General features: G+C 49.5%; 2 protein-coding genes across 3 annotated transcripts; one reads left to right on the forward strand and one right to left on the reverse strand.

Moving 5' to 3' along the window:
* The first annotated feature begins 946 nt into the window (after window positions 1–946).
* Window positions 947–9,410, forward strand: slc16a6b (solute carrier family 16 member 6b). Of its 2 annotated transcripts, none has more exons than XM_023836995.2 (6): window positions 947–1,648; window positions 4,120–4,404; window positions 4,975–5,115; window positions 5,899–6,027; window positions 7,017–7,859; window positions 8,253–9,410. In XM_023836995.2, the coding sequence occupies exons 2-6, from the start codon at window positions 4,167–4,169 to the stop codon at window positions 8,588–8,590; spliced, it is 1,689 nt and encodes a 562-aa protein (XP_023692763.1). In that variant the 5' UTR covers window positions 947–1,648; window positions 4,120–4,166; the 3' UTR covers window positions 8,591–9,410. The 2 variants fall into 2 exon arrangements, with proteins under 2 accessions (XP_023692763.1, XP_023692761.1); XM_023836993.2 differs by having other exon boundaries at window positions 948–1,648; window positions 4,139–4,404.
* Window positions 9,411–13,058: 3,648 nt separating this feature from the next.
* On the reverse strand, window positions 13,059–23,436 carry gna13b (guanine nucleotide binding protein (G protein), alpha 13b). Its single transcript, XM_023836970.2, has 4 exons — window positions 23,090–23,436; window positions 18,185–18,411; window positions 15,918–15,968; window positions 13,059–14,182 (listed from the first exon to the last, which is right to left on the reverse strand). Exons 1-4 carry the CDS (start codon window positions 23,370–23,372, stop codon window positions 13,610–13,612), a joined length of 1,134 nt encoding a protein of 377 aa, XP_023692738.1. The 5' UTR covers window positions 23,373–23,436; the 3' UTR covers window positions 13,059–13,609.
* Between the last annotated feature and the right edge of the window lie 1,165 nt (window positions 23,437–24,601).

A 24,601-nucleotide genomic window follows, 5' to 3' on the forward strand; every position in this document is an offset into this window, starting at 1 on the left:
AGGGGGTTTGGGGGTTTAGGGTTAGGGTTAGGGTAAGAGTTAGTTTTAGGGCTATCGATAAGCACTACGGTAGGATAACTCGACAAAGTAGCTCATTTCGACAGAACACCGGCGCTGGGCTTGGCGGAGGGGGGTGTCACCATGGCCACGGCGACACCTCGCAGGACGGAGTGGGGACTGGGCGTCATGGGTAGCGACGAGACGGACACGGACGCATTAAAACGTCTGAGTACACATTATTACTGCCAGCATCCACTCCCACAACGTTATCTGATCAGTTACCGCAATATAAAAGACTTTGGTTGTGACGATTCTGCGCTCATTGTCATTTTTGAATTTGCATTGTATCTGGGAAAACAAAAATACTTCTTAAAAGCAGGCTGTCCCTTTTGTTAAAACTCCCACAGACTAATCCAGACCTCGGTTCTTTAGTTTTAAATACATACATGCAAACTCGTAGCCACTTCATTTTCCTGGGCTGCCTGTGACCGCACGCACCGGCAGCCGGAGAACTCGGACGCATCTTATCCATTCAAATTCGCTTTCATTTGTTTACGTTGGGCGATATTCAACAAACACGTCTGCGCTTAAATCGTTAACTAATGCCGCCGACTTCCTATACCAACACATAACAGGAACAAAAAAAAAAACACACACACAGACACAAACCCCGCTCGACAGTGTCACGCAGACAGCAAAATAAGTCAATACCACAAAAATATATTCACTAGACGAATATCATTAATGTGATTGTTTTAAGTTATTACGAGAAAGATATGTTTGGAGGTATTGAAGAAAATGACGTAAGACCCGGTGTAGACTTATTTGATGGCACCAAACTGGAATAAACCTGTTTTACCCGGTCGCTCTCGGTCTTGCAATCACCCTCCTCCTATGGTGAGATACGCGCGCGCTCACAGGCATCCTCGCGCGTCACGGTCATCTAGACAAAGTTAAACAATGTGCGAAATTACGGCTCAGTGGACCCGGCGTTTCCAAACCACGGGTGTAAAATATCCCGGCACTATCAGTACATACTTGAGGATTTTTGCTGTGCATTTCCACATTAAAGCACTATTAGCTAAATAGAGCGGACGAGTGTAATTGTTTAAACATCTCGAAGTAGCTTTTTAAAGAAAATGCATCTTCCACTGTGGATTGATAAATATAGGGCCATAGCCTTGTTTAAAGTAACATTAATAATTAAGTGGAAATGAGTGGCACGCCGTATAGTTCGCAGGAGTGCGGTTCACATCAGGAGCGCCGTGGCTCGCGCTGCGCACTCTCCATGCACAAGCCGCATGTGCGCGTTCGCGTCGAGATACCGGCTGGAGCCGGTATAAAAAAGAGAATCCGAAAGACACATCATCTCGTTCACTTGCAGTAGCCTGGGCGGCGGTGGGGCGGACGCTGTGTCCTAAATGTCATTTTTTGAATTGTCAGCGTAACAGAAATGCAATAATTTAGGTAGCAGTTCCTCAGGGAACCTCACCGATACCGCTAGAAACTGAAACAGTTTAGCGCAGAAGAGAGATGAGCTCAGTGAACGCGTGGCCGGGCGCATAGTTAAAGAACGGAAGGTTTCTTTTCCCATCATTTTTATTTTGTTTTATTCACTTCAGCTGGACTGACCAACCTTCCAAAGCTGGTAAGTTAAGTTTCTAGTTATGTTACAGGCTGGCCAACGTGTATTGGGAACAGTGAAGGAAACTGCGTTAAAAAACAGTTTGGAGAAAATACAAAATAAGCGATATAAAACGTAGCATGCCTACTAAAATGTTACATTTAAAAGTTTCGGATGCGATGCATGTCAAAACATCCCGTTATGGTTCTCCCACTACGGGAGCCTTTTAGAAATGTGCTCAGTATTTTAACCTGACTCCATCCATTCGACCATTTTCTGTAACCGTTTGTGCTATTCGGAGCATTTTAACCTGGACTCTCGGGACTGCAATTCTTATTATTCGGAGAATCCTTAGCGCTGCTTTGACTTGGTGTCCCGAATGAGGCGCATTACCTGCATTGTGAGGGAGCGTCAGTCACGGCGCTACGGCCATGTGGCCTGATTCCCCGAGGGTGATCCGGCTTGCGGGATCCTCATTGCTGAGGACCGGAGCGAATGGACCCCGCCAAGAGGACGCCCACACTTAGCACCTGGCTGCCGCAGACGGCGATTTCCGAAGGGTGGGACAGGATCGCGTGTCCGCCTGGGGGGGAGGGTCGCCAACCGGGATCCCGAGGTGTCTCGTCATGTGGTGGGCATGGCAACAGGGTGTACCAGTGCATGCCCCCCAAAGTGACCTGACCTGACCTGACCTCAGGACTGAAAAAATAATGCGTTGATCAAGATTACAGGCAAAATTACAGTTTCGTCATCGTGAATTTCATGCAGCTTTACGTTGTGGCCTCAAACAGAAATACAAATGCTAGAGGGCAAAGTTTTCCGTGACTGTATGGAAGAAAACCACATTTAACATGTAAATGTTTGATTTATCCTCGTTATTCTGCATGCATACGCGCCGCCAGCATGTGGCGTGACTGCAATTATACTTGCCGAGATAATGGAAGCTGACGTGTAGAACTGGCGCTGACATGACAAGTTACAAGGGATATTCTGACTTTGCAACGACCTCGGGCACTTTAATCTAAAAACGGCAATGGTACTATAATTACATTAATCTTAGGGGAAAATGGACTCTTCGTTTCAAGGGCAAGCCTGTGTGTAATTATGTACAATAAATGCGCTTTTTTATAAGAAGATGTAACGAAAACCATTTGGATGTACTTCTAAAGTAATGGGAGTAAAATAATAATAATAAAAAAAACCCTGCAGTCTGTTGGGTCCAGTAGAATTTGCATATATTGGTTAACACTAAATACTGGATATCACTGAAATAACCATTTTGGGTGTAATTACTGTGTAGGTGTAGAATGACACTGCAGAGATATTGAATTCCATTTAAATTTGTGGAACACCCTAGCTAAGAGTTGCATTACATGTCAGACAGGTATGCCATCCTTGAGTTAGGGCTGACGTGGTGCCAAATATCATTGCAAAGCCCCATCAGCTATATAGACACGCTGAGATTTTACATACACGTGATGTATTTGCACAGGTGAAACGTGGGTGGCAGGACACCCCCCACCACCACACACAAACATCCCGGTGATCTCTGGCAGGTCTGGGAAATGCCCGTGGAGACCGGCCGCAGGGGGGGGGGTATCTGCTTTGCCCCTGCACCTCAGTGACAGGGGGCTCCACTGCAGCTCCTCCGTGCAGCCGCACGGCAGAACTAAATCAGGTCGCGTCCGTGCCGCAGGGCGAGATAGACGTGTGATCAGAGCTCGTCCCGGCTGTGTCTGTGGTGCAGAAACGTCATACCCGCCATGCCCCGGTGTAGGAACCTGCGGAAACTGGACTTTGGCAGGAAGGTGTGGTTAATAGCACCGGTTAAACGTGCAGTGACACATTGTGACACACAGGGCAGTGCGAGATACTGGCGAAGTGTCCTATAGTGGTGATTGGGTGGGATAGACTGTGGTGCGACTCCTGAGCCAAAAGACCATGCACTAATTTCCAGTGCGTCTAGACTGCCTTTGCTTGTGCAGACATCCAGCACTGAAGTCATGGTCATCTGTGCACCTCCACGGGTTCTGTTTCCCACAGTTACCCGGAGGAAATGCATTTGGTGCTGCTTTCAGAGAGCTGACACATCAACTCTATTGCGAAACATCCCTGGAGCCATAGCATTGACTCAGCGCCACTCCTAAGCCGGACTTTTTTTCCCCTTGCGGGCTGTACTTAGTGTCACTGGCGGAAGGGCCAGACCCACAGGCAGCCCAGAGTAAAAGTTTGCGGATCGTCAGCCTGTCCGTTCTCGAATGTTCTGATTGAAAAAGAAGTTATGTAGGCCACATTTTTAAATACCATGTCCGTGGTAAAAGTTATGTTTTGATCAAAATGTCTGTCAAAATAATCCATGATATCGACCCCTGGTTATGATGCTGTTTATGCCGCCCCCTGCTGGCTTTATGTTGAACACTGAGTGCTCGGCAATTTCATTAAAGGAGATGGTTTCCTAAATGAATAAGGGCAGGTTAGCTGCCAAGTGACCATAGTCTGTCCCGATTCTTTCAGTGTGGCCCGTGGAACATCTCAGCCAACCATGAAAGCATGGAGATCGAGGGTGACGGGCTGCCTGGGGCCCAACGTGTACCCCCAGGAGCCAGATGGGGGCTGGGGCTGGGTGGTGGCCGGGGCCTTCTTCTTCGTGGAAGCCTTCACCTACGGTTTCATCAAGAGCTTCGGCGTCTTCCTGCCCGACCTCATTAGAGACTTCGGCGAGAGCAACAGCCGCGTGTCCTGGACCATCTCCATCTGCGTGTTCGTCATGACCTTCACAGGTGCGCCGGCACGCCCTCGTGCACTCACATGCAACTGGCAAACTCTGCCCTAACGCACAGTGATCCCTCATTCATTGTTTGCGTGATCTAGATTAATCACTGGCTCGATGGCAGCCTCGCTTAACCAAATGCTGAGCAGCATCTGAGGAGGTCAGCGGTAGCTTCCCGTCGGCACCACGCCCCGGACTCCGGGTATCGTGGGAGCCTGAAGCATTGCAGCTGAGAATAAACCATTTCATGTGCCTGAGAAACTGTTACTGTCACACCATGTTTCTCTCTCTTTCTCTCGCTTCATGGATAATTTAACTTCCTTGGGACTGAATGGTAGTCATTCTTGGCCAAATCGTGCTCACGGAGGATTAAATGTACCTCTGTCAGGCGTTACGCAGCCTCTGCACAGGCACTTGTGCCCCAAGTGACTCACGCCACTTCTGGTGTGTCACGTCTGTAGTGCTGGATAATTACACCAGAAATCCTCATTACAGACTTAAGTGTCACCTGCGGCTCCCTGACTGCCCCGCCTCTGCCTACATTCCCTGCCTCTGATTGGTTGTCCCGTCCACTCCCCAGCTCCCCTCTCCTCAATGCTGACTGGCCGGTTTGGCTATCGGCTCGTCGTCATTGCCGGAGGTGTCCTTACCTGCCTGGGCACCGTAGCGACTGCCTTCACTAGCTCCATCAACCAGATGTATGCCACCATGGGCATATCAGGTAACCCTCCCCCACAGACCACCACTGCCATTATTTAGCCCAGGGGTGGACAATCTAATCCAGAACGGGTCGTTGAGTGTACGGATTTTAGATTACTAATTAGAGGACTGATTGGCTGAAGAGTCCTCACACCTGGGTTTGAACAGCTGACCTAAAGGTTATCCCAAATACCTGCATACACACCGGCCCTTTGCGGATAAGATTGCCCACCCCTGATTTCGCCAGTTAAGTGGTTTTTATCATATTCATTAAAACTCACATTTATATGACATGTTATTCATATAGCTGATGCTTTTATCCAAAGTGATTCATGGTAGCAGGAGGTTATAGCTTATGCTCTTTGGGATTCGAACCTATAACCTTTGCTGTCATTAGCACAACACGTGCTGATGACGTGCTACAGGAGCTTTAACTCAAAAACAGGGGAAAAAGAATGCTGTGATTTGACTTATAAAAATAAATTGCAGATATAAAATATCTCCAAATAACAAAAATAAAAGGTTGGTTCTTTGAGGCACAGAGGAGGAAGGTGTAAAAATGTTGACTAGCCATTACTCTCACAGGCTACAGTTTGGAGCTTTGTCTGAGCCAGCCCTCTCTAACAACACAATTTCTCTTTCCTTTCCTCTCTCTGTCTCTTTCTTGTTTTTGTGTCTTTAAAATCCAGCTCTTTTTCAGGGGCCTACAGACACATCCGCCATGGGTTGACGGAGACTGAGCCGCCGCCGGCCAGTGGTATAGCGCCCCCTGGCTGTCATGTTGCTCTCTGCTGTGTGTTCACAGGCCTTGGCTACTGCCTCACCTTCCTGCCGACCGTCACCATCCTATCGCTGTACTTCAACCGCCGGCGATCGCTCGTCACCGCCGTCGCTTCCACAGGGGAATCCTTTTCCATATTTGCGCTCGCTCCAGGTGTGTCTTGCGTGCACGTGCCCAGCGGGCTGTCCGTGAAATCATGAGGAATAAGCAAATTCACGTGAGGTGGCAGAGTAGGGTGTGATTTGGGGATGACATTCAGAAAATCAGAAAAATTAAGGATGGTTATAGGCAGCGATGCACATAACTGGTATGTGAGCACGCATGTGGCGTATAAAGCGATTTGCGCAGCAATTTCTTGCCATAAAAAGGTTCAAATGCGTGGTATTTTCTTGTCATACCAGCACAAATGCACATAAAATAAACATACCTTTGTACTGTTACTGCAAGAAATTGCTGCACGTGTCGTTTATACGTCAAATGCATACTTGCATACCAGTTATGTGCATCCCTGGTTATGGGGCAAGTCCAGCATTCTGGATGGAACATTTACTTCGACACTTCTATTCAAAGTAACATGTATTTGAGAGGGTGGGGTCGGCCAGTCCCTGGTGCAGTTGGGTTAAGGGCCTTATTCAAGGGTGAAACCACTCTGTCCCCCAGAGAGGGTGCAGCCCAGTGATTTTTTGCTCCCAAACACACCGCCCCATTTTAGACTCCTATTGGCAAACGAAATACCTCAGAGCGTGAACAAGCCTAATATCAAAGAGGCAATTTGCGTTTCTGTTCATGCAACCCCTTTGGGTTGAATATAGACAAATCCTGATAATTCATATATTAAATTGCATAGCATTTTATCAGCATTGGGGTTGACATCAGCATTGTGACATCAGATGGACGAGGCAGATCTAGATGTAGAGCCCAATATCTACAGCATAGGTGGAGTTACTAAGTAAGGGTAGGTACAGTGTAGATGCTGTATGGTCACCAGGTTCAGGCAGATGTTGTGTAGGACCACCAGGCTCTAGGCAGATGTGTGGACAACCAGGTTGAGGTATGTATGGTGGTCTACATGTTAAATGTGTGACAGGGGTCTATCCGAGGACCGGTCCTGTTCTAAGGCTCTGCCTCTTGAAATCCCACAGCTTTTGCGGCCTTGAAGGAGCACCTGGGATGGCGCTACTGCCTCCTGCTGGCCGGGCTGCTGCAGTCCAGTCTTGTGGTGTGTGGGGTCCTGCTAAGGCCCATCGTGTTGAAGCCAGAGCGCGCAGAGGGGCCCGGCCCCGAGGGGCCCGGCCCTGAGGAGCCCCTGACGGGGCCGCTGGAGAACACCTTCGCCCTGGAGAACGAGCTCACCTGCACGTCCATCAGCTCTGGGGACTCGGGCCTCCAGTCCATGTCTGCCTCCTGTCCCGTGCTAGCCGTGGAGGAGAAGTTCCCCCCCATAGCGGAGGAGGTCCCTCTGAAGCGGGCCGAGGGCCTGCAGGGGGCGCCGGTGTCGGCACGGCCGCGGCTGCTGGACTTCTCCACGCTGCAGGACGGCGGCTTCCTGTGCTACGCAGCCTTCGGCCTTTTCGCCACGCTGGGCTTCTTCGCGCCTCAGCTGTACGTGATCCCGCTGGGGGTGAGCCGGGGCGTAGCCACGGAGCACACCCCCGTCCTGCTGTCCACCATGGCGGTGGCGGAGGTGCTGGGCCGGCTCTGCGTGGGCGTCCTGCTGGGCCGGCTGCCCGTGCGCAAGCTCTACGCCCTGGGGGTCTGCGTGGCGGCGCTGGCTCTGGTGCTGGCCGCCTTCCCCAGCGCCGCCGGCTTCTGGGGCCTGAGCACCTGCTGCGCTCTCTTCGGCTTCCTGCTCGGCACCGTGTGCTCCACCCACATCCCCATGCTGGCCGAGGACGACGTGGTGGGCGTGGAGCGCATGCCCGCGGCCGTCGGCGTCTACGTCTTCATACAAAGCTTCGCCGGGCTGGCGGGCCCGCCTCTGGGAGGTAGGCAGACTGCCACTCGACTGCCACTCGACTGCCACCTGCATTGCTTGTGTTTTTTTTTTCTAAATCGGTCAGGGTGACCTTCACTAGTCACCTGGGTGAATCGCCATCTCTAAACTGCCTGTAGTTTGTCACGGTACATGTCAGCCTCTGCCCTGCATGTGTCCTATGCTGGATAATTGCTGATGGATGGATGGATCATTTCAGAATGAGCTGTATAAACACTCCTGAGTACTTCTAAGGCTCTTTCTGGTAGCACGTTCCATTAGCCGATTCGCAAGACGTTGTAAAGGAGACTGTAATGGATTTTATAATGTAGAATAGAAGCTTCTAGAAGCACGCCCCCGCCAACAGAGGCCTCCCGTTCCAGCATCCGCTGTGTTCTCCCCACAGGGTTCCTGGTGGACCTCACGCAGAACTACGGCTCGGCCTTCTACTCGTGTGCTGCCGGCATGGCGCTGGGAGCGGTCTTCCTGGGGTGCGTATTGCCTGCCAGGAGGGCCGCCTGCCTACCGGGGCCCCCCCGGGCCGGAGACACGCCCAGCAAGGACGCGGCCCTCCAGGACGCACCTGTGGACTTCGTGGAGCTGGACCTGGCGCCGGACGCCAGCCCAGCCGAGCTGGAGACGAGCCAGATCGGAACCTGGGGGGAGGGGGGGTGTCTTAATACCTCAGGGGCGGACGCTGGTTCCCGAGAACAAATGAGAACAAATGAGAACGTGCGATGCTGAACACTGTAGCACGGAGACTATGCACACAGGTCAGCTGACTGCACGTGACGCCAGCATCAGACTATGAACCAAAGACCCACCCGGTGGCGCAGACGTCTTCTGCCGGACTGTGGGAGGTCTGTTCATGTAGAGCAGACCAACACCACCTCTTTCATTCCATGCTGCTGCTCCGAGCTGAAATCTGACCACCTTAAACCCTTATTACTACTTTATGATTAGTTTTTTATTGTCTTTTAAATAACGTGACAGTGTTTACAGAGAACAGACAAACCTATTTTATATCGTAGCCTGCAAGTGCAGCGGAAACGGTGGATTGCAGAGTAAAGCTCACAGTTTGATCCCAGCATTCTGTACAGTCATGAATGCAGTTATTTTTGTCATCCTGAGTAGTCTTGAATGATTTGGGGTTTTTCTTTTTTTGGTGTGTCTGTACATGTATTTAAGCGTCTCTGGGGGGGGCACCTTCCACGTGATGATATCCGTGCTCTTGATATCAGCAGTTAAAGGCAGGGTGGGGGGTAGTTTTTCCAGTCCGTTTGCAGACAAGTCGTTTTTCTCACCCGTTTTTCTGTTTACAAACAGTGAGCTACGGTGCCCTGATTTCCATGTGGGCAATAGCCACGGTCTACTTGTGGTTCCTCAGCTCTCTGAGGTCGCTGAGAACAACCTTCAGATGCTGGAGCTTTGCAGTCACGAGGTGTTGCTACAGTAGATGGGCCCCGTTTCATCTGCGGGGGCACAGGTGTCTTCGCAGGAAACCAGTCGGCTGGCCATGTTCACCATAGGGACGGGGTTACATGTAGGGGCCTGCGGGGGCGGGTGGGGGGGGGCGCACCCACAAGCACAAAGAGCCACACGACTCTTCCCATGATGCTGCTCGCACACAGGATTGCCACTTGAACCGTGTCCCCGTATGGGTGCATTTCAACACACCGATACGAGTGACACGCTTTAAATATAATTTTTTTTATTGTAATACTTTTTTCCAAATCCACTGTACCATGTGCAATCTGCATTTTTATGTTGCTGATATGTACTTTTTGACAGTATGTCCATTGAAATTCTTTCCAACAGTAAATATATTTTTTTGCACTGGGAAAAAAAACAACTGTAAAATAAAGAGTGACACAAACCACAGCTCCTGTATTGAGATGGTTTTCTTCTGGTGCTACGGTAAGAAACCCCTAACACAGCTGCCCCAGCTCTGGTTAACGCCTCTGTGGAGCACAGAGAGAGGATAACTAGATAACCCCATGCGCACGGTTCGGTTCCAAAGACAGAAGACAACTGAACTAGCTCACATTACACACACGCATTTCTGTTCACTTACCCTCCAGCTGTAGATAAGGCTGCTCTTCAGAAACGCGGGCCATCAGAGGTCACATCTCCAGACAGCCGTCGTTTCCGTGTTCACGTTGAGCCGCAAAGAACATTTTCCATGTCGCTCGTGAGCATGTCGTGACCAGCCTAAACCACGCGGATCTTTTTCTATTGAATACGACTTGCTCCTGCCCGGTACTTGATGGTGCAGATACCCCATATCTCAGCATACGTGGCACGCCAGGGCTGTGTGGTGGCCCCTCCCCCTAGCGCCCATTCAGAAGGGTTCATCCCTGCACCTGTCAGAGCCAGAATGGAGGAGGAAACTCTTGCAAAGACACATCACATGTCCTCATATAACAGCGACGCTGTTCCGAAGTCACCCTGCTCCTGCAGCAACAGAAACGGGAAACGGTAGCATTGGGTCACTTTGGCTCCCAGCCAGCATACATGGTCTGTAATGTAAGTGCACCCCCTAGTGTCACTTCAGAGACATGACAGCCCAGTGTGCAAAATGGGGGTGCCCGATTCACGGGTAAAAAAAGCCAGCGTGCTTGTGCTCATTTCCCCCTCGGCGTTTTCCCCTCCCATTTGTAACAAGCGTCTGCATTCTGTAAAGAAAGCCGATGTCACCTCAGGTCCAGTGAGAGCATCTCGACCAGCTGTCAAGGTGTGGAACTCAGTGGGCTTTGGGATTTTCGGATCCCCAGAAGGTGCTGGGCCTCCCAAATCTGCCGGGGTCTCCATGTCCTTCCCACAGCTCTGCTGGAACAAAGTTCTCTGTCTCCGACCGGATGATCCAGCAATGAGTGGTGAAAACTGCCCAAGACATCATCACTGGAGACTCCTCCCGCCCAAACCATAGACTGTCTGCCCTGCTCCTGTCTGGAAGGAGATACGGCAGCTTCCTGTCCCACTCCAGGAGGCTGAGGAAAAGCTTCTTCCCCACAGCCGTCTCAACACCACCACTGACCGTCACCCAGTCCCCCCCATTACTACAGACTGCAGCTGCCTCCGCTTCACGATCATTTAAATATACCGTGTGTATTTATACATACACGCCGTACAGAACTCATTACTGAAATCAGATGCTGTATATACTCCCTATTTATACCATGTTTATCAGGGGTAGGCAATCCTGATCCTGGAGTGCTGGTTTCCAGGTTTTCCATCCTACCTGGTCTCTGAGGGACACCTGATCTCAGGCAGATAGCAACTCATCAGGTAGGATGGAAAACCTGCTGGAAACCAGCACTCCAGGATCAGGGTTGCTTCCTACCCCTGATGTATACCATGTATATAAACCTACATATGAGCGTACTGTTATTAAAGGTCCATACATTTATATATTGTACAGCTGTTTCTAGAACTTTCGTGTTAGACGCCAAACTGCATTTCGTCATTCTGAGTGCTTGTGTTCATTGACAATGTCGAATCTAAACTGAACACAACCTATTCATGGCAACGCCGTGAAGATTTCCTTAGGACTTGCACCAACAGGCCGATTATAGACCAAACAATAAGAACACCTGTAACACAGCTCTCTTTTTTTTTTTTTATTGAGGAGATGGGAAAAGGACTTACAAGCAAGGCCAATTCACATGGGGAGGGGGGAGGAACCACAACAACTTAAAAAAAAAAAAAAAAAAAAAAGACAGAGAGCCAGTGGTGGAAAGACCGGCTTTGCAGGCAGGCTAAGCTGTGTGATCCACCCCCACACCCATCATCCACTGCCTGAGCGTGCCCCCCCCCGCCGAGCCTGAGCCTGACATGAATGCCGTAATGACTTTTCTCACAAACCACTGAGGTGAAACATACATAACAGCGAGCTCATCTACAGACGTGTTGGCGAATGAAATGATTAATCTGGTTTAAAAGCGAGTGCTTGACGACCAAAAGGTCCTTTGACACTGAAGTTGGTCAGAGCATGGCGCCACATCTCCAAGGACGCAAATCCCTTTAAGGCCTTAGATTCCAGATGGAAATACATTTTGGTGACTGCAATCTGAGGAGTGGCTATATACAGCAAGTATGGTGATTTTTTATCACTTTGGATCCACTGACATAAGCTCTTTACCTCTTCCTGAAACGTCCAGAGCCCCCGCTAGTGCCTCACACTGCCCCTGGCCACATCCCACCCCTGGGAGAAGCTTAAGAGCAGAACCGCTGGGTACCAGCATCAGTGCAGCGGATAAAAACTATATGAAGAAAAAAAAACACAATACAAAATACTGATGCTTACTGCTTCTACTTGAACAAGGCTGACTGACCACCCCAGCTCGCCCCCGGAGCATCACAGAAAGACACAAATGTCCCGTCCACGTGTCAATGTGAAAAACCTGAGCAGCAATGAATCTCTGGTGCAAGAGGGGGGGGGGGGGGTAAAGTTGGCACAAGGCACAGAACGGACAGACCAATGAGCGCGGTGTGGAAAACGCACAGCCGGCGGAGGGGCCATGGTGACTGCCGCCTCCCCCCCCCCCACGACGCGACTTGGCTTCTCGGTGGCACCAGGAAAGGCCTCAGGAAGACTTCAGAGTACCGGGGGGGGGGCCCCGAAGGATGCGGTGCAGAAGCAGTGCTTCAGGAATGGAGCCCTGGAGCGACTGTGGAGAAGATCTGGCTGGAACCTGGGGGGGGGGGGCATCCAAGAGGGACCCCAGCAGTCAGGGGAGGGGTGAGTGGGCAGAACAGGCAGACACAGGGAGAACGTGGCCTAAGGATATGCAGTGATGGCTCTCCGCCGGGTGTCAAGGACATCAGTACGATAAAATAAAAAAAATCCCCCCCACGAAGCAGGGGCTGGTTATAGATGCCTATAAAGTGTGTTCAGACACCAGACCACACCCTGGCAGTAATGAGAAGCCTCTGGGGTGGGGGGGGGGAGGGGGGAGGAGCAAGACTATAAAAACAATGAACAATAATGATAAAAAAAAAGAAGATTCTGCCAGTCAGTAAAGCTAGGCGTCCGTGAGCCCAGATCCCACAGGCGCACACACACAGACAGCCCTAAGCGGCCGACGTCCAGCCCTGAGATTAAGCTGCGAGTTCCCCCCCCCGAGGGATCCACCTCCCCCCCCGGCATGTGGGACCCACTCTCACCCAGCTAATGCATCCACCGGCAGCGCCTAACCAAAGAAGACATGTAAAACCTCTAAAATATAATTTAGCAAATCGCATACAAAATACATGTAATTATATATAAAATGGAAACAAAAATCATTTAAGAATCTGTAAATGACTGATTAGAAAAATAAAAGGTAAAAGACCAAGGCCAACCAGGTGGGGGTGGGGCAGGAAAATCGTCACCCTGAGCTAGTAAGACACCCGAAAGATAGGGGGCGCCGACGCCCAGCTCGAGCACTTTCAGTTCCGCCTCCGACGTGAGGCGGCTCGAGAGTCCCGCATGTTAGTATACGTAAAAGAAACCGTTTTCTCGGCTGCATGGGTTGTGGCACTATGACCAGAGACGAAAAAAAAAATGGAATCACAAGAGGCCTAGCAAAAACCTTTAAAACTCACTGCCCCAACCACCCCTACCTCTGCTGTACATACAGAGCATCACGAGGTCAGTGTCAGGACCTCAAATAGTCATTCAGAACCATCCTGCATTTCAAACTCCAAAGTTCCCCACCTAAATCCAAACGGTCATAAAAAGGTCACTAAGAAAGATTTAAAACCCCAATGTCCTCGATAGCATCACTGCAGCATGAGCTGCTTGAGGTTATCATGGAGGATGGTGTCCTTGACGTCGCGGAACACCAACCGGATGTTCTCAGTGTTGATGGCGGTGGTGAAGTGGTGGTAGAGGGGCTTCTGGGGCTGCTCCCGCCTCTTGTTCCGGAAGCACTCCACGAGGAACTTCTGCACGTCGTTCAGGCTGTGCGGCTCCCCGTCGTACTCAGGAAAGTAGTCCTTGATGGCCACCGTCCGAACCTTCTCCTCCAGCAAGTCCGTCTTGTTGAGGAAGAGGATGATGGAGACGTTGCTGAAGACGCGGTTGTTGACGATGGTCTCGAAGATGTTGAGTGATTCAGCCAGCCGGTTGGTCAGCCGATCCTCCATGAGAACTTGGTCAAACTCGCTGGACGACACCAAGAAGAGGATGGAGGTGACACTATCGAAGCACTCAAACCAGCGGCGACGCTCTGACCGCTGGCCACCCACGTCCACCATCTTGAAGGGCACGTTCTTGATCTCAAAGTCATACTCATGGATGCCCTTGGTGGGCCGCCGGGCAAGGAGGATGTCCTGCTGCGTGGGCAGGTAGTCCTGGAAGGACGGGAGCAAAAACGAGTTACCTAGAGATCTACGATATATTAGCTAATGTATCGGTATCAACCGATGCATGTTATCAATCTTCAACATCGGTCCAATGTGTCAATCTTGGTCAATATTACCCACCAACATACAGACTTCAGGCAAAGTTAGCAGCACCAGAGCTAAAGACTGAGCTACTGAAATAACAGATGATTGCACCAGACAAACAGCCATTTTCTATTGTGGAGGACAAAGGATTTTAGCCGATTCACCACTTTGCATCGACATTCATTTTTCCTAGCAGACACTTGTCCAACGCACAAGTGCAACTATGCCGAGTTTCCGATAAATTCCCAGTTACGAGCGAAAGCAGGAAGAAGGACAGAAATTACTAGACAATTCAATGACGAGAATTGCAACATTCAAAACAAAACAGTGAACAGAGTTGGAGCAGGCTGTAGAGGGATTCATGGAACAGAATCAGGCCCTGAGGAATTCCTTGAAGGGAACCTGATGACCAGACATGGTTCACGACTTTGTTCCACCATCGGGGAAGAAAACCTCCCTACAGCTCATTGCCTGTGGTATAGTGGCTGCTACAAACATTCACAAGATCTTAAAGTAGTACCGTCACTAACATCAGTTTCATTACAGGTATGTGGAGACGTTCCTCGGTACCAGACAAAATTTCCAGATTGGTGAAAATCACCCTTATTTCCCCCTTGGGTGTCACACAAAGTGCAGCAGGTTCCGTACCTCTTGGGTCATGGTTACCGACAGCCACATGTCACTTCTTATTGGTTGAGACTGGCAAACTCTAGTAGTGTAATGAAACGGCCATTGTTCTCCGTGAGATGGAGGGTTTAAAATCGGCCAGCGATTTTCAGACGAGCCAGATGACCTATCAGCTGCAAGATCCAAGCCACTCCTCCAATCAGGGCTTAGCTCCCAAACAGAGTGACAGATTCGCTGCTCCAACGAGAAGCTCGGACGGGCATGAATACAGATCAAACTCCTGCCATTTAGACTTTCTGCTAAAGGAAAACCTGTTTACCAAGATTCAATTTTTTATTTTTGTTGTTCTTATTTTTAATAAGAAAAGCATCACACCCTATGACTGAAAGACTGTAGTCAAATAGAACAACACAACAACTAAAAATGTATTACTTAAACACGTTTTAATGCTTACTAAAAAATCTATTAGACATAATTAAAGAATGACTCAGGAATATTCTGTTGACATACGTTTGTTACATTAACTGCTTAGGCAATGGGTTCGCTTAAACTTTTTAGCTAACAGGCTTGTATGTGAGAGCGCACGCACGCACAGACACACACAGACACACACACAGACACACACACACACACACAGACACACACACACACACTTCCTGTCACATCCCCTGTTCAGATGCCTGTCCCACAGCAGCGTCCATAAGATGGTAATAAACAGACTTCATAGCTGTCAGGAACCACACCACCCCCATCACCAAGTCTGTACTTCCTTTAATCAAAAAGGGGTGGGGTCCCACAAACCCCTGGGGTTGCGAGGAAAGCTAAGGAATTAACCTCCCCCCCCCCCCAAATTGACACGGTCTCAGCAGGAACCAACCCGCTTAATTGGTGTCGGGAAGTAGGGGGCGGGGGCCTTGGAATGCAGCCCCCGGATGGTGCTGCCCCTGCTGGCGGCCCGGAAGTACTGCGGGGAGGTGCAACAGAATGATAAAAAGTTTAATTACACACTTACTGGTTTTCCGAGTTTATCCAAGTTGTCCAAGAAGTACTTCACTGATTCACCCTGTGAAAGCAAGAGCATTTTCGTTAGAGCCGGGAATGAGCACCAATCAGGATTAACATTAATATCACTCCAGCATTAAAGCTGCTATTTAACACCACACAATTCCATAGTGTCCTCCTTTCAAGACAGAAGGATCTTCTCTCTTATTCCAGAGTGGAGGAGGGGGGAGCAGAACAATCCGGAACATCCTGCCTGATCAGGGAGAAGGATAAGCAGACATCTGTGCCCGTTTGGCCAAAAGTCCGACACCCAAGTGAGCGAACAGCCCTCAAGTGAGCGAACAGCCCTCAAGTGAGCGAACAGCCCTCAAGTGAGCGAACAGCCCTCAAGTGAGCGAACAGCCCTCAAGTGAGCGAACAGCCCTCAAGTGAGCAACCCGAGCCACCCGAGTGACTCATGGCAGAACCGGTGATCCCGCCGCTCCTACCCCGCACCCCTTCCCGGGGAATCTTTGGCAACCCCACCCAGAGCCGGAGGACACCCCCATGACCTGGCGAGTCTAGGCCGGCCGCCACAGTGCCCAGGACGCAGCGTAGCGGCAGACAGGAGAGAGCCCCCGGGGGAGGAGCACTCCGGAATATCTCACCGGCAGATTGATGGAAGGGGGCTACAGCCCTGACTCCGCAACCCCACGGGATCTATCCCCCCCATGCATAATATTAAGGATACACTTAAGAGCCCCCTTTAGAAAACCCTGAAGAGCCTCAGCACCAGCTAGGGATGGGGAGGGCCGGCTGGAGCCTGCCCCAGCACGCTCTGACCAGCATACTTTCCCTGCTCTGCAACTGCCCCAACCTGCCCCCAAGACACGACGGGAGGGGGGGAGGCAGACAGATCACAAGACAGCACCGGGCCGTGACATTTTTTTCCCCTTCCCAGACAATTCCAGGACGAGAGCGAGTCAAGGACTGGTGCGCGACGGCGGGCCGAACAGAAACATGCAGATGCGGATCAGACGTATCTAGGTCAGGTCAACCACACACAGAAGCTCCCCCCCCTCCCCAATACTCCGAGTACGGTTACCGCACACACCACACCCAGTAAGTCCAGAGAGAGAGAAGCAGCTTCCTGTTTGAGGGACAAATCCAGAGATGGGAATCGACACCGTGCCCTAAATAAGGGTGTAAATAACTACACATCAATCCACATGGTAGAATCATCATTGCCATATTTATTACTTATTAGCGTAGCCCCCCCCCCCCCAGTGACTCTAAGGGACTTATTTTCCAATCATTAACTCAATTAGAGATATATTCAATTAGTTAACATTAGGGTTGGGTATCGTTTGGGGTTTTTTCGATACCGGTGCCAAAACAGTGCCTGAACCGATACTTTACAAAAGCCACAAAATGATGGTGGATGACTCAAGAATACATTTTTATTGAACAAAAAATTGAATGCTTAAAATTTAACAATATATTAAAAGTTTATAGTATATATGAATATATATGTAAATACAAAAAACAACAACAAAACATAAGCCACCTATGTAATGTTAATTTAGCATTACATTAGCCTACAACTAACCTGCGGAAAGGTTGCTGTCGTCATCATAATCGGTGGACTCCTTTTTGCTACGGTTGGTATGACTGGGGCTGGGGTCATCCACACCGATAGTGCCAGCTGTTGTCCGCAAGCTGTCAAGCACGGTGCATCCCTCTGCTTTTAAGTTTATTCCGTGTACCCTCAAATGTTTCATTAGATTTCACGCGTTTCCCCCTTTACACGCAACTGCTGTAAAACATTTGCTGCACGCCGCGGTGTTGGAATCCTTTCTTGTGAAATATAGCCACACTTTCGACGGTTAAGTTTTAGGCATTTTAACAAAAGTTGTTTAATTTAGCGAGCTAAGATAGTGGTAGACCACCTGCTGCCGTCAGAGCAAGTGTAACGTTAGTTGCTGCATTCACACGCATCTCAGATGGTCTATTTTCCTGATGATGTCACGTGTGTGTTGATGAATCTTATGCTTATTACAACTGTCTCATCATAGCCCCAGAGAACAAATATTTCAATCGACAGTTCAGGCATCGAAGTGGCACCGAAATTCGCGTTTTGTTTCGGTCCGGTATATACCGGTTATATAGGTTTTCGGTACCCAACCCTAGTTAACATTCTCGATATGTTCAGGGTTATACCAGCTGGGACCTAAACAGCCTATGCAGTTGACCTCCATCTGAACCTCGTTCGTATCACCGGTAAACACGGACACTCACCAGCTGGAACTCACGCCGCCGGTCGTAGGCGTTCTGGATGCCCCCGTCTGCCCAGAGGGCGCGCACAGCGGGCAGCAGCTGCAGGAAGACCGGCGTCTCCATGCCGGCCTGGCTTGACAGTGCCGCGCGCGTGTCGAACGCCATCAGGGTCTCGCCGTGCGCCTGGTTCGAGGAATCCTCCCAAGGGATGTGCAACTTGTCCCTGGCGTCCACCAGCACACGGATCCCTTTTCGGGGGAGAAGAGAAAAGTTGAGTGAAGTGTCAACGAACGGCCAATAGGGGGCATCAGTCAGTTTGGCAAAAATTCTCTAAAAACCCTCACGCACTACTTGGTTTTCAAGTCCAGTACATTAAAAGCAACAGATCAATACAGACAAACCATGAGTAAAGGTGGCACAGGCCTCTGTTAGGCCCCCTGGTGGACTCCAGGGTAATGAGGGTCAGTTCCTCATTAAGAGCGCCCCCTACTGTCTTAGAGCAGTATGCCACCCAAAGCCCAAAACGTCACAGCTTAAAAAAAATGTTATATGTTGCTTAAATGATAAAAATATGTCATGACATTTTCACAGTGTATACAAACGATTTACATCACAGTATAATTAATTAAAATGCACAGAGGAAATAAGAAACGTTTCATTAAAATCTGTGAAGCTCACAACGCAAAATCTAACACGCACCATCAATATCTGATAAGCAGGAGTACGGAGAGAGGACATGCCACTTCCCCCGAAAGACAAACGGGTAAACACGCAGACAGCCGTCCCTGCTCCAGTGCCACACACCACAGAGCGAAATGAAATCAAAGCAATTAGGAGGGTTTCTTAAACAGGAAATGGTTGTGTGCGTGTGTGTATGTGAGAGCAAGAGCTAAGAAACCAAGAGCGGGCAAATAAAAAAAAAAAAAAAACGAACGAACTTGTAAACATTACAAAACAAGGGAGGTCGAAGTGAGAAGACATTTCCTCTTAAACTGCTAAAAATACTGCTCTCATAAAAGGGGTGCCAGCGGTCCATGAACACATCCTTAAATTTAAATGTCAGACCCCAAACAACAAAGTAAAGAAACAGTTTAAAGAAGAAATGCAATTCCCTCCCCACTTTTAGTAAATATTTAAAGACATATTTTTTGTGATTATGGCATTAGCATTCATGCTAACATCAGTGTTGTTCTTGCATGCCTGCCAGAGAGACAGGAAATCAAAAGTAGGCCCGTGCCACACACTCAGTGGAGTGATTCAACGCGAAGGCATCAGGGTGCCCCAAATGAGGTGGGGGGGGGGCATTCAGGAAGGGGCGGGGCCAAACCGATTCCTGGACGGGAGCTCGGCACGCAACAGACATCCCCTCGCGCATCCCACCGTCACAAAACCGAGTGACTGGAGTTGAGGAGACAGGGATGGAGAGCGGGGGGGGGGTGATCTCAGGGAAACCTGATGCATTTAACTGAATAAACAACTGGGGGGGGGTTGGGGGGGATTTTCAGACATATTCCACCGCAAATGAGCCACAGCAAAGAGATGTGACCGACAGGCACTCTGTGATCTGAGGAATGACTAAACACAGGTTCCTATATGTATGACTATGAATGGAGCATTGGTGAGCTCACCAATGCCCAATTAAGCAGAGTTTCCAATGACACACTGGCCAATAGGACACTGCAGCGCGCTGACTTTCCTACAGTGTTTTTTTTTTTTAAAACACAATCCTATGTACACCAGACGTCAACTCTTAAAGGGAAGGGGATCGGACCCTTGTTTCCCCATCATGGATGACATGAGGGTGTTCCGTATGGCTGTCCGCCTGCGAGGTCCAGTCCCAGGCTCTGCCCCAGAAGGGTGGGATCGCCGAAATGTCCCACTTAAATTACAACTTAAATTAAAAGCAAAAATGATCAGTCACTAAAATGTCTGTACTTATTAACAAAAGCTAACTGGACGCACCCGTAGTGTAGAGAGCTATTTCAGTGAAAAACCCTTCAGATATGGTTTTCCAGTTAGAAACCACGACTCCAAGTAACGGGAGTTGGTGTGATGCTGGGCTGTAGGGCACTGCTCTGGTGAGACAGCCAGCCCTCTGCCCCCCCCCCCCCCCCACAAGCCTACCCCTACACCGGCAGACCCACGCCAGGGAAGGACAAAGCACACCAGCCTGTGCCTGCACCCGGAGGCTGAGGCACGAGCGCGATCGATAGGCGGCAGCCCGTACGCACGCGCGCTATGGAGCCCCACAGCGGCCATCATAAATTATTCACCCCTCTACTGGTGGCTACACAGAGCACAAAGGGACAGCGTTAAGCGCTCCTGAACAGAGCGTGACCTCGAGAGGGGTAGGAACGGCCAAGGTGGTCTCATACCTGGGCGGCAGGAGGCAGAGGTGGCTCCCACGGAGGAGAGCCCACGGTGAGAGAGACGCCCACGGCATTCACCACCTTCCCTGGACTGAGCCCCGCCCCACGCTCAAACAAGCCACCCTGCAGACCTCATTAAGCAACCTGCCAGTCTGTAAAATACCGTAAATACTGTAAAATGGGACACCGTGGGAGACTGAAACTATACAACCAGGGCAGAGGCTGAAGAACCCAAACTTCGAAACCCCTAAACATACCAGACGCTATTTTGCACTTTTGTTTGATTTAGCTGGTGTGCAGGGATGACATTCATCCACCTTCCACACTGCTTACGGGGTACAGAGATGGGACGGAGCCTCTCTCAGCCCGCACAGGGCACAAACAAAATATCTTAACCTGGGGAGGGCACACAAATCCCCACCCACCTTTATTAGTGTCAAGCAATTACACTGCGCTTATCTGCCAGACTCCTTTCCACAAGATTATGAACTGGATCCAGCATGAGCTGAGAGAAGTGATCAAAATATCAGGCAGGTTTACGGTTGGAGACTGCCAGTCACCCCCCTCCCACAACTGGAAACGTGGTACGAGCCAAGCTCCGCCCTCCTGCTTGAATCCCTGGCTGCTTCCAGGACGTCACTGGAGACAGAAACACACTTACGCACTTGAGGAGAGAGTAAAGCAAATTCTCTATGCGTGTTTGTGTGAAAGGACGGGGGATGTAATGCAAATTGATAAACACAGTGCAGGCGAACCGGCTGACAGGAAAGCACCCGCCCCCCTCCCTTGCAGACAGCAACGAGCATGTCACCCTGCCACATGGAGGGGGGAGGGGGGAGGGTTCAGTGCAGATGGGGGTCCTGCTTAAAACACAGCACCTGCGAGTTTATGTTTACCGTGGAGAAAGTTACTTAGACCCAGCGCCAATCGGTTTGTAAGGAGGGTTTGCGCCTGCAGCTGCAAAAGGGAAGGAGCCCGATGCCCCATTTTTGCCGACAGTGTGAAACGAACATCACAGCAGACATACAAAAACAATATTCACGCAGATACACTTTCCCGGGGTCTGGTAACCACAGAACTACCCTACGAGGCTAAATTCAGCGGCAAATTCCAAGGAAGGATTAATAAATAAAAAGGTATATAATTTTTCTACACGCATTACAGAATAAAAAAAAACTTAAGTTGAACTGCAAAACAACAACCCAGACAGTCAGTGTTGGTAATCAAAACGTCCACCTACACATTGAACTTATGGTGAGGATAACTCAGTGTCTGCCCAGAATAGGGTTAGGGGAGCAGAAAACGAAACAAGCTAACGGAACTTCATTAAAGTCGGCCATATAACAACGAAGAGGGGGTGATCGTGGAGGCCGCCAAAAGCCGCTGGCACAGCAGCCACTCCGCGCCGACAGCCCGCTCCAAAATCGCACACACACGCCGGCCGAGACGCAGGTGTCTCCTACAATACTGACAAGGAAATCGAAACATTTTGATTAAATAATAAGAAAAAGACTTAAGAAAGAAGATTTTTACACTGACAGAACTTTTTTGCGTCATGTGGTATGAGGAGGCGTATTTGAAAGTGGTATTAAAGACGCCACTGAAACAGAAAGTTTAAATTAAAAATACCACGTCGATCAAATGAATTTAAGTTTGTATACTACGGGGATTACCAAATTAGGCTTTATTTTGTTTTTTCATCTGCAACCAAGAGTAAAATATTCCGGGGAGGGAAGTAGACAAACGCATCGGTTTTACTACGTCACCTTGGGAGGGCTTCCCCATTACCGACACCCTGCCGCTCCATCTGGACGGTTTCGTATTCACCTGAAGCGCATGTTCGGTATCGGGATGCCCCCGATGGCTGGGCGGGGACCTGCCTGCAGCCTGGCGAAGGACCTGCCAGCCCCAGCGCTCATGGCGCCCTAAGGATCGCGACGTTTTAAAAGCGATCGACGCCGTCGCCCTGCACGGATTTGTCAAACGCTGGCAGTGCAAAATTATTCATTAGCCAAAAGCACGATATGTACAAGTATACAACGCCACCCAAACTACTTTTTGGGCTCTCAAAAAGTCCAACTACAAGTTTGCTAAATAGAAATCAAAGTTATACTGTAACAAGCAGAAGAATTAAGTCGCTCTTAGCTGAAGGATATTATTCAAAATCTGTAACGCACGTGATACATGTAACTAAACCGGTCTCTTTAGTTAAGCACCCTGCGTGTTATGAAGTCGGCCAGTGCAGATAAGAAGCATTTATACGGCCACAAAATAGCCACGGTTCACGAAAACGGTTCGCTCGGTCGCTCTTTAATCGCGAAACAAGCCCCGATGGCAAGTAAAGCAGAACCGCCCAAAGTTAAGACCTCGGCTCGGCGTCCGGCCACCGAGGAACATGGGCGTTTCTCCGGCGGCGAGCCGGGGGGGAACGACCGAGCCGCGCATAACTTCACGCTGCAAGCCCTGAGCCCTGAGAGCCGCGCACGCCCGCCATAATCGGAATTACGGCCCTCCCCAGCGCTGCTGTACTTTTTAAGCTTTTCACGCGTGGTCTCACCTTTAATAACATTGCTATAGATCGTCGCCCGGAACTCCTCTTTGGCCCGTTGATCGAAGTCCTGCCCGTGTATGATGCGCATCTGCTTGAGGAAAGTGGACTTTCCGCTTTCCCCGGCGCCCAGCAGCAGGATCTTAACCAGGCGCGTCACGTACGTCTTGTCCCGAGAAATACACTTGTCGATCTCTTTAGATTTCCTCAACTGCTCTGCCTCGCTGCTGGTGAGGAGACAGTTAGGGAAACACACTGTTAAAGCGGACCGGGACGGCAGGAAATCCGCCATCTTTGGACCAACTTCATCGATACAGTGGAGCGTTTAAGCGCGCCCCTGAGTCTGACTATGGGCGGGGCGGGCGCGCCTACCGCCGTGAACGTGCCCGCGCGCGCGCGCGCGCGCGCTGCCGGCGTTTGGGCGGGCTGTAGATCACTGGCAGATTGCGAAGGCACGCGATGTGCTTTTCCCGTTTAGTGCGTGTGCGTGAAGCAGTACTTCACCTGTCAAAATAAATCTGGATATCATAATTTTAGTTACAACTAGTACTGCTTGAAACTAACGTAATATTTTACTTACTAGTTTTGAAGTGGTTTGAAGTTAGATAGCTGTGAGTTGTGGTTTGAAGTTAAACAGAGACGTGTATGATTTAAGATGCAATGTTGTGTGCCGCTGAAGTCAATCTCCCAATTCACATAAGCAAGAAAAAGACAACGCTCAGATTCCGTTTTACAAATAGTGAAAGTGAAATTATTCGTACATTTCTTTGGAAAAAGTTGTAACATTGCTGTGGGTAATAGTATTACCTGATTCTCTAAAGAATATTTACATGCTGTTTGTAGAATCGAATTATTGAATCAATTCATTAAATATATCATGCCAGGCGTAAAGGTACATTAAACTGGAAATGTATTAAGTCCGATCCTGGCTGCAGCGCTTCGGTTTACAGTGGCACGACATTCTCCGCAGGGGCGGTGTGGACCGGCCGAGCCCTAGCCATGCATCCCTAGTGAAGATGAGCCTGATTTTATCCTTCTTGTTTTGTAAAACATCCGTCATTCTAAATGGGTATTACAGATAAAACACACACACACACACACACAAATCACAGGTATACAATTATTTCCAAAAAAATATTTTAAAAAATAAAGGATGGTCTATCGGTAGTAATAAAACAGTGGTATAAATAATCATGTATAAAAGACAACAGTTAGTAAAATATTCCATTATTATATCTACTGTAATATATACCACAGCTCTGGAAAAAAAATGAGACCACAGCGACATTTTTTTCTCAATTTATGGGTATGCTTCTGTGTAAAATATACATTCTTCAGTCCTGCTTCTAGGAGCCTGATACGAACTGTCCTAGCAGTGCACTTCACACCACTTAATGTTTCCCATTGTTTTTGAAGGTCATCGTCTGATTTATGAGGCACTGCCCCGATAAACTGACGGTCATCTATGGCATTAGAAAGTATTTTCCGCCCTCTACCTGGCTGGTTTCTGGTCGTTCCCAG

The sequence above is a fragment of the Paramormyrops kingsleyae genome, chromosome 22, assembly GCF_048594095.1.
Source record: "Paramormyrops kingsleyae isolate MSU_618 chromosome 22, PKINGS_0.4, whole genome shotgun sequence".
Taxonomy (NCBI): Eukaryota; Metazoa; Chordata; class Actinopteri; order Osteoglossiformes; family Mormyridae; genus Paramormyrops; species Paramormyrops kingsleyae.

Excerpts from the sequence above, each read along its gene's own strand:
- slc16a6b (XM_023836995.2), top strand. The coding sequence starts at position 4,167 with ATGAAAGCATGGAGATCGAGGGTGACGGGCTGCCTGGGGCCCAACGTG. Across the intron at positions 4,405-4,974 it reads GTTCGTCATGACCTTCACAG|CTCCCCTCTCCTCAATGCTG; the intron begins GTGCGCCGGCAC and ends TCCACTCCCCAG. Across the intron at positions 5,116-5,898 it reads TGCCACCATGGGCATATCAG|GCCTTGGCTACTGCCTCACC; the intron begins GTAACCCTCCCC and ends GTGTGTTCACAG.
- gna13b (XM_023836970.2), bottom strand. The coding sequence starts at position 23,372 with ATGGCGGATTTCCTGCCGTCCCGGTCCGCTTTAACAGTGTGTTTCCCT. Across the intron at positions 15,969-18,184 it reads GGCGGCGTGAGTTCCAGCTG|GGTGAATCAGTGAAGTACTT; the intron begins GTGAGTGTCCGT and ends TTGCTTTCACAG. Across the intron at positions 14,183-15,917 it reads TGGATAAACTCGGAAAACCA|GACTACCTGCCCACGCAGCA; the intron begins GTAAGTGTGTAA and ends CCGTCCTTCCAG.